Source organism: Sorghum bicolor, unplaced genomic scaffold, assembly GCF_000003195.3.
Source record: "Sorghum bicolor cultivar BTx623 unplaced genomic scaffold, Sorghum_bicolor_NCBIv3 super_176, whole genome shotgun sequence".
Lineage (NCBI taxonomy): Eukaryota > Viridiplantae > Streptophyta > Magnoliopsida > Poales > Poaceae > Sorghum > Sorghum bicolor.
Window position 1 is genome coordinate 4,631 of NW_018396507.1, and position 9,801 is coordinate 14,431.

The following is a 9,801-nucleotide window of genomic DNA, read 5'->3' on the forward strand; positions in this document are numbered from 1 at the left end:
GGGAAGGGAATTTCTTTTTTTCCATTTTCCAATTTAAATCTTGCTCAAACATTTTGAAAAGAAAAGCAAAACAAATTTGAAAGGAGAAACTTCACACACAAAATACATGCAGCAGCATGAATGCACATACATGTTTCTAGATCCTATAGTGAATTTTATTCCAAAAAAATTATTTTCTTACTATTCTTTAGTGCCCACATCAGATAATTAAATCAATTAGCCTATTTGGAAAAGTGAAATTTTTAGGGTGTTACAGCATTGACCTTCACATTACTTGTTTCATCATTTTCTCCTTTGTTATTTCTTTTTTTGTTGTTCTACCTTTCATGTATATACTTGTTTAGAAGGCTTTGCCACATCATCATTTACCATGCTACTTTCTATCTGCCACATCATCATTTACCATGCTACTTTCTATCCTATTAATCTTGCAGGTATGTGGGCTAACAGTCTGAAAGCTGATGACTATCAAGGTACAAAGTTTTGATCATTTCAAAATTTTGCATTTTGTATGCTACTTGGGAACACATTATCGGTATCCACTTCTAGGAAAACAAGATGCTATATGGACTTTGGAGGCTTGATACCTTTTTTACACATGCTTTAAGGTTATAAATGTTATAACACAAAAAGTCTTGATTCCTGAATGCTTCCTGTATTCAAAACCTAGTTAGCAAAACATAAGCGACCAAATAATACATGTGCAATCGCTAACATTCTCCGTTCAATTGATTATCTACAAGCATGTCAACATTCAAATTTTGATATCCGTATAAGGCCATAATGTCCTGGCATTATGGGCATGAAAGAAATGATGACAGGCAGTATAAGATGGCCAAAATATTGCACAAAGTAATTGCAACATGCCTATCTCTATTGTGTTTTCGTGTCACAAATCATAGCGTAATGTGTTCTATGGGCAATTCCTGGTTTTGGGGCTGTGCCACAGAATTTAGTCCATTACTAATCAACATTTTTCCGTTATGGCCCCAGAAATGCTGCTTTCAAGTTTCATCGACCTGTTATGTCCAAATGTAGAGAACAAAGGTGTTTTTTTAATGATATTTGGACAGCCTTGTAAACATTGTTGAGGATTTATGCGTTTGGACAGGGGAAGTAACTGTAATGTTTCTGGAACAATAACTTGGAAAGTTGATTTTCTTGGATAAATTTAGGATTCAAAAGCCCCTTTGAAATTTCCCAGACCTAGGCCCTGAACTGGTAACTGGTGGTCACTAGCCAGTTCTCAATCCAATCCCAATCCCAATCTCTTTCACTTTTTCCTTAGTTATTTTCTGCAGTCAACCATGTTCTGTTAGCCACAGGGTTTTCCAGTTCCTGTGGTGGGATTTGGGACCTATTATAAGTTCATGGAGTTTCATGCTAACTTGTTGATTGAAATATGGCTTTCCAACAAGATAGTGAATAAATGTAACTTCAATTGGGGGTTTATGGTTTCTTGCTGGATCAAGGATGTCTGGATGTGCATAGATCAAGTGTTTTTATTTTTGTTGCTATTTTCTTGTTGCATGGTACAGGTTTCAAAAGTGCAACATACTGCAATATAATGATACGCAGGGCATGGTGTAAACTGTTCTCTAGGCGATTAGTTTTCTCTTATAGTCCAAGGCGTGAGTGTGTGGTGTTGTATGGAGTTTCTTCTCCCTTTTTTATTTTTCTTAATACAATGATACACAATTCTCCTGCATGTTCAAGAAAAAAGGATGCTGTAATATAATGTTCACTGAGTGGAAGGCATTTGCAGTTTTAATTGTAAATCATGACTAGGCATCGACTAGTCGGACCGTCGGACCAGGGCAGCATATTGCACTATTGCCTAGCCAATTGGCTATCCCAGTAGGCTTCATGCGCAGGTTGAAGGATTTTCCTGTTTCCTGCTCGTGCTCATTTCAGCTGGCAGCTAGGTCAAAGCCAGAGGAGCCTGTGTCTTAGTAATATAGGATGTGGTATGGTATGGGCCTCGAATACTACTGGGCTGGAGCCCAAGTTGCCGCGCCTGTCAGCAGCAACTAGTTCACTTAAAGGGCTGACTAATAGTGAGTAGTTGACTGATCGATTGACTAGGCAAACTACTATGTACCTGATCTTTCGCTTTTGACTTTTCAGTTCACATACTGGAGAAGACAAATGTAACTAGAGATGCAAGCTCCGCTTGCTCTGGGTCACTAGGTCCACTCAAGACTTGCTAAATGAACTAAAATGGCATTGATGCCACTGTAATTAATTTGTTTACTCAGCCACCATTGGTTAACCATTTGCATCCTTAAATCTAACCTGACTTTAACATGTAAGACAATAGTTTGGGATGTAAAATTGGATTGATTAAAAACAAAGGTATGGCATACAAATAAATTGCCACATTGCAGCACATTCCAGGAAAACTGTCACATCTAGCAATTTGGAACAGTGAAAAATCTACATCGTGAAAAATAAGTTTATTGAGAACAAGAATGTGTGCACTTCTGAAATACTTTTTTTTAAAAAAAAGAGTTCTACCTCTACTTTTATAGGGAGCAACGTAACGGCACAAGTACTGGGGTTTCCAGTTATGAAGGAAGTTCTCACAAAATAGCTCTCCCAGCAAAGTCTAGTAGAACACTAAATTTTGACAACATCAGAAAGCAGAATAGAACTAGGCTTGAAGCCCTTGAGCCAGTTCATTGCAGAGATCTTCAACTAAGAAAAGTGCTCCTGGTCCTTCTTAAGGTTGGCGCTCCATTTCTGCATTAAGGATAGTGCAATGTAGATAACATCAGTGGGGGTCTTAGGGAACTTCTTGGTGATAGCCATCTTATTTCTGGAAGTCCACAAGGCCCAAGTAAAACCTGCAAACAGAAATATGATTAACCTGGTGGGTAAGGGCACCATGCCCAACAGCCAAGTATTAGTGAAGTCACTCAAAGAAGTAGGATATGCATTCAAGTGGAACACTTCCTTGATAAAGCTCCAGATAAATCTTGCCATGTGACACTTAAAGAAAATATGGTCAATAGATTCTAAGCAACCACATAAGCAACAACTAATATTCCCTTTCCAACCTTTCTTAACCAGGTTTTGTGCAACTTGTAGTTTATTATTAAACACTTGCCACAGGAAGAATGTTATCTGAAGTACAAATTTAACTAGAGGGTTAACAGAAAGAGGGAGTTTAACTGAAGTGGAACAAGATAACTTGTTGGTGTTGTAGTGTACTTCAGGTTCCAACCCATAATATTTGCTATTCCATATTTTTCCCAAAGTGAACAAAAAGCACTTTAGAATAGATGGCATGACTCTGACTTGTGATCATAATTGCAAATTTTGCAGCTCTTCTTGATCGTGGTTGGAGGAGATCTGGTTGTTTTCTTTACAAACCTGAGATGGAACGGACATGCTGTCCCTCATATACGATACGCTTGAAGGCAAATGATTTCATTTGTTCCAAAGAGCAAGGTCGTGTACTTAAAAAGATGCAAAGGTAATTCTGTTAATTCTGATCCATATGCCCTGCTAAGTTTATAATAGACTCCTTAAACTGTCCTGTGTTTGTTTTTAAACCCATCAACTCATCCATGTGCAGGTTCCTTGATGGTGACCTTGATCCACATATTGGAAGTCCCCAGTGTAAGGCAAGCCCAACAAAGCGCTCACTTGGTGAACCTCTGAATTCACCAACCTCGAAAGTATCAAAGGTATCAGCAAAAGAGTTTCGAGCAGGCATGGGTCCAAATATATCGAAAGAAGACGACGTCACTTGTTGCCTGGCAAGCAAAATCAATGAGGCCGCAGATACATGCTTCCAAGGGGGGGTATTTGGTTCAGTTCAACTCCCCAAAGCTATTGTGAAGACTGTTAAACCTCAAGTCAAAAGGAAAGTAGGAGAATCAGTGCAAGAAAAGAAAGTCGGAGAAGCAGTGCAAGATTTGGTTTATACGTGCAACATAAGTTTCCAAATAGTGGCAGCAGTTCGACGTGCATTGCCTAAAGAAAATGGTGCTAATCAAAATGAAGTACTGGCAGATCTTTCTCCAAATTCTGTTGCAGAAAAGCTATCCATGGCAATGGAACGTCTTGGACAACTAGCTGGTTTTGAAGTAAAAGCTTGTAATGGGCATCTTAATTTCTATTTGGCCACCAATCAGGCAATGCAGAACCATACCAGCTTTGTTGTACCTGTGCAAACTTCAGACAAGTCTAGTGGTTCAAAGCAAAGCTCTGTGGACAAAACTAATACGAAATATCCTCTGAAAAGAAAAATCCTGGAGATTAGGTTGAGCACATCTCATTTTGATCCTGAGGAGTTTGCTCTGTACCGAAGGTATCAGACAAAGGTGCATAAGGAGAAGACAGTTACGGAAAGTTCATACAAGAGATTTCTAGTAGATACACCAATCGTGTTTGTCCCCCCAAAGAGTGGTGATAATTCAGTTCCACCGTGCGGGTTCGGGTCTTTTCATCAGCAGTACAGAATTGATGGAAAACTTGTGGCTGTTGGTGTAGTTGATATCCTTCCTAAGTGTTTGTCAAGCAAGTACTTGTTCTGGGATCCTGACCTTTCTTTCCTATCTCTTGGAAAGTATACAGCTCTGAAGGAGATAGATTGGGTCAAGACGACACATGAGCACTGTCCCAGCCTTCAGTACTACTATCTCGGTTACTATATACATTCTTGCAATAAGATGAGATACAAAGCTGCATATCGACCATCAGAACTTCTATGTCCTGTCCGTTACGAGTAATTTTTTCCGCCCTTTCCACTATATTTCGCAATACATAACCTTGTATAATGTGAGCGACTGAAAGTAACAATAGTCAAACTTAAAGGAGGAACACTAAGTTATGTCCTGGTATGCTTACTAATGTGGTTGCAATGGATATTTTTCGGTGTATTCTTTTAATAAGGTTATTGCTTCTTGTTCTAGAGTAGTAGTAATTTGTAGGAGACTGCTGTTATCACTGCCTTCAGATAATGGATCAGTGAAACGTTGAAAACATACTTTCATCTGGTTAAAAGTTTACCTGGAGCTTGACTATTGAAAACTATTGGTTAGCTATTTTTGTGTTTCTATTCCCGACTACAAGTCACAGGTTTTTATGCAAAACTGGATGCTATTTAACCATTAAATTTCATGCTTCTTTCATTCTTCTCTAACTTCTAATTCTCAACATTGCAGGTGGGTTCCCTATGATTTAGCCAAGCCTCTACTGGATACCAGTCAATATTCCATTCTATCTGATTATGCTACAATGCAAGGTGAAGTGCCCCAGCCTCAGATTTGTGGTCCCTCTGATGACTCTTCAGCAAAAATTGACCACCACGACTCAACCAGCGATGAGGACGATGATGAAGATTTCAACGACTATGAATCAGATATGATGGTTGATGAAGAGACAATTCATTCAGAAAAGCCAGATACAACTGAAGGCAGTTCCAACATAAATGACATAAAAAACATCACCCTGGACCTGAATGGCTCGCGGGTTAAATTTAAGGTACATACACAAAATCTGACCTCAAATCGGAAAGATGATGATGGCCCTATGCGATCTGTGCACAGAAATAGGGGCACATCGTCTAAATTTGCTTTTGTAGTATTTATCAGGAAATTTGCCAGCCTTTTCTGTCATTAATCATCCATTTCTCCATTAGTCTGAACATGTAAAAGATTTAACAAGTATCTGCGCACATAATTTGTAAAACAATGTAATCTGTGACTGGAAAAATGTAATTTTATTCTCTGGTTTTGATTTCTGTATGATGTGCTTAGTTAACTCTCTCCCTTTCAGGGCCTTCAGCAAGTGTTTGGGCCAATCGAGAGGCGACACCTCACTGCGCTAGAAGGGCAACTGAGCAGATACGTCAAGGTTGTTGGGAAGGAGCTATCCGATCGAATTGTGTATTGCCTTTCTTGATATGCAGCCAGCCAGCCGGGTCAATTCTACTATGAAAGTGCACATGAGAGCAAAACTTGTTTCATTCAGAAAGAAAGGTCATAGCTCTGTTATACTGCTGCATGTCTATGCTTGTTTTTTTGTTGTAGAAGATACGAGAGCCCGCTGTCGAGGCTGACATAGAACATTTGTCTGGTCGATTGTGTATGCGTATTGGCACTGAATTATTCATGGATTGCTTTACTCCACGCTGAACAAAAAAAAATGGCGATTCCGTACGCCTCAATGGGCTTGGAAGGCAATGGAGCCGGCACGGTTAAAAAAAAGTTGCAGGGAATGGGCTTCTGTCGAAGCTGCAGTGTCACGTGCACAGCGACCGCTCGTGACTAGAAATTCTCGTCGTACGTCCACTGCAAAAGGCCGCACCGCACCGGCGCTCAGTAGGGGCCCGCCGCCTGCATCGTGTCTCACCTGCGCGGCCATGAAGTGGCGCAGAGGCATCCACCGCTTTGCGCCAGAGGATAGGACAGGCCCACCATGTACCGTCGTACGCCTCGTGACTCGTCGCTAGTACGTGAGTTCTGAGGAGGTGGCGCGTCCGCTCGTCGTAGCCCGGGTTCGGCGTGTCGGGTACGTATACCTGTTTTGTTCGGCCCACCATGTTGTTTAGTTCCTTAAAAAATTTTGCAAAATTTTTAAGATTCTCCATCACATCCAATCTTTAGATCCAATCTTTAGATGTATGCATAAAGTATTAAATATAGACGAAAATAAAAACTAATTACACAGTTTGGTCGGAATTGACGAGACGAATCTTTTGAGCCTAGTTAGTCACAATTCCATTGATACGGTTGTTCGCTAGTTTTCAATCTAGTGAACGATCCACGTCGGTCGCCCACCCTTCTCCCCCCACTTTCCTTTCCTTAACATTATCATAAAAAAAGCAAAATATTTATTTCAAATTACTATAACTTTTAAATGATGTATCTATTTTTAATTCCATCTATACCGGTGTGTTCAACATGACGAGACGAACAAAACTAGATCCCACTTCTATATGTTTCGAAGATTTTTATTTCTCTAGTAGCAATTTATGTATATTAACTTATAACATATAAGTTATATTGCTAACTTATTCTGCTAAGTTATGCTGCTAACCTATTCTGCTAACTTGTATTGTATAACTTTTGTTTGTGTATAATAACTGCATAACTTTCTATATACACTAGTGTATCAGCTGTGTAACTTATGTACATAAGTTGTATTGTGTAATTTATGCCTCCCTTTATTCCAAATTATAAAATATTTTGATTTTTCTACATATATTGATTTTGCTATGTGTGTGTCTAGATGCATGGTAAATTCAATTTAGAAAAGTCAATTACATTTTTCATGGCTATGCAGCGTAACTTAGTTCATTAGATTTATTGTACTGAGTTATATATCTAATTCCTATTTTTACGTATAGGCTACTAACTTACGAGATTAAGTTAGTGTACAAAGTTATATAAGTATCTTGTGTTTTTCATGTGCTGCATGCTAGCTAACTTATTTGTCTAAGTTACTATTAACAATAATTTAATTATTTTACAGATCTACGAATTGAAGAAACAGATGTTGAGATTATCACTGCACAAGTTTAAAAAGCAATTATTTTATCTTGGTTTTCCAAGGGTGCATCATCATTTCTATGGAATGTATTATGTAGTATAAGTTGTAAAAGTTACTTTTATTTCATCCCTCCACCCTTTTATAAACCCTCTTCCCATTTTCCAAATGTTTAGTTTTCCAAAAAAAAAGAGAAAAAACGACTCTTCAAACCTAAAAGAGAATGCAGGAGAACGACTAAGTTAGCAATGTTGAGCTATTCCTCGAACTTATGTTGTCTAGAAGCACTTCTAAGTTAGTACTGTTAAGTTTACCGTGAAGTTATGCTTTTTAATTCCGTTTTATAAGTTATGAGCACATGCTTCTTAAAAATTAAAAAATATTTAAGAACGAGTGATCCAACAAAAAAAAGTGAAAAGAGAATCAAATGCCTCGAAACAGAAAGAGAAACAATTTCCTGTTCTGTCCATAAATAGAAAGTAACATATGCATTGTCCAAAAAAGGAAAGAGAATGGATGTCGGAAATTGACCGTTGCTTTCATTTCTAATGAACGTTCGTAGAATAGTGACGTCGCTAGTTAGTCCATAATTGGACAATATTTGTCAAATACAAACAAAATTGATACTATTCACATTTTGCAAAATATTTTGGAACTAAACAAGGCCTAACCTACAACTGCGAGCCGACAAGTCAGTCCAAGCACGATGAAAGTCTGGAGGAAAAAAAAACTCTGCCTGCCACAATTTTTTTACTTTTAGGACCTGTTTAGATTGGAGATGAAAATTTTTTGGATGTCACATCGGATATGTCGGAAGAATACCAGGAGAGGTTTTTAGAAACTAATAAAAAAACAAATTACATAACTCGTCTGGAAACTGCAAGACAAATCTATTAAGTATAATTAATCTATCATTAGCACATGTGGGTTACTGTAGCACTTAAGGCTAATCATGGACTAACTAGACTTAAAAGATTCGTCTCGCGATTTTCAACCAAACTGTGTAATTAGTTTATTTTTTATCTACATTTAAGATTCCATGCATGTGTTCAAAGATTCGATGTGCTAATGACAGATTAATTATGCTTAATAGATTTGTCTTGCAGTTTTCTGACGAGCTATGTAATTTGTTTTTTTATTAGTTTTTAAAAACCCCTTCCGACATCCTTCCAACCTATCCGATGTGACACCCAAAATTTTTCATCTCCAATCTAAACAGGCCCTAAAAACAACAATTTTTTTTACCACCTACTTCAGCATATAATATGCTAACAACATCTTATTAGAGCTAGATCAATAATAGGTCTAAGTGATTAGAGCTAAGTTAACATCTTCTTTTTATTTCTCCTCACAAACTTATTATTTGAGCTCATCACCACCTATGCATCTGTCCTAGCTTGATGCTTATATGAGAGCCAAACTACCATATCTCTCATGTCTTGTCTTATCTCCTTCACATCATTATTAGCTTGGCTATAAACCCATTATTGTAGCTACTTTTATACTTTTTTAAGATAGAGAGAACCTTCTCACATAGATAAAAAAAACTTCCCATCGCCTATGTGAGGCCGATCTTTAGACCTAGATTCCCCTTTGCCTATGTGAGATTCTCTCACATAGAAGTAACCTTCTCATACAAATTGATAACCTTTAACCTCGTTTCTCGTTAATGTAACCTCTCCAACCCTCTTTCTCAGGAACCTTCTTACATAGATCGAGAAAATGTAACTCTTGTGCATGCGAGACGGTGAGTCGAACTCTTGACCGGTTGCTTCCCATAATGGGAAAATCTAACTCTTATATGCATGTGAGGCGGTGAGTCGAACTTCCGACCGGTTGCTTCCCATGACATGGTTCTAACCACCAAGCTATTAGCTCGTTCGTCCACTTGAATCAATGATTTATATATGATGTTAGTTAAATTTTAGATAGCACTTTAAATATGAGAAGTAACCTTCTCATACAAATTGATAACCTTTAACCTCGTTTCTCGTTAATGTAACCTTCTTACATAGATCGAGAAAATGTAACTCTTGTGTATGCGAGACGATGAGTCGAACTCTTGACCGGTTGCTTCCCATGATGGGAAAACCTAACTCTTATATGCATGCGAGGCGGTGAGTCGAACTTCCGACCGGTTGTTTCCCATGACGTGGTTCTAACCACCAAGCTATTAGCTCGTTCGTCCACTTAAATCAATGATTTATATATGACGTGGTTCTAACCACCAAGCTATTAGTTTTATAGCAGTTTGGGATCGATGATTTATATATATGAGGTTAGTTAAATTTTAGATAACAC

The 9,801-nt window shown here is 38.2% G+C and overlaps 1 protein-coding gene across 2 annotated transcripts; it reads left to right on the forward strand.

The window, feature by feature from the left end:
• Window positions 1-302: 302 nt before the first annotated feature.
• Window positions 303-6,154, forward strand: LOC8155690 (arginyl-tRNA--protein transferase 2). 2 transcript variants are annotated; one of them, XM_021450649.1, is made up of 5 exons: window positions 303-473; window positions 3,328-3,478; window positions 3,581-4,735; window positions 5,175-5,493; window positions 5,797-6,154. In XM_021450649.1, exons 1-5 carry the CDS (start codon window positions 371-373, stop codon window positions 5,911-5,913), a joined length of 1,845 nt encoding a protein of 614 aa, XP_021306324.1. In that variant the 5' UTR covers window positions 303-370; the 3' UTR covers window positions 5,914-6,154. The 2 variants fall into 2 exon arrangements, with proteins under 2 accessions (XP_021306324.1, XP_021306323.1); XM_021450648.1 differs by having other exon boundaries at window positions 310-473; window positions 5,788-6,154.
• The last annotated feature ends 3,647 nt before the right edge of the window (window positions 6,155-9,801 follow it).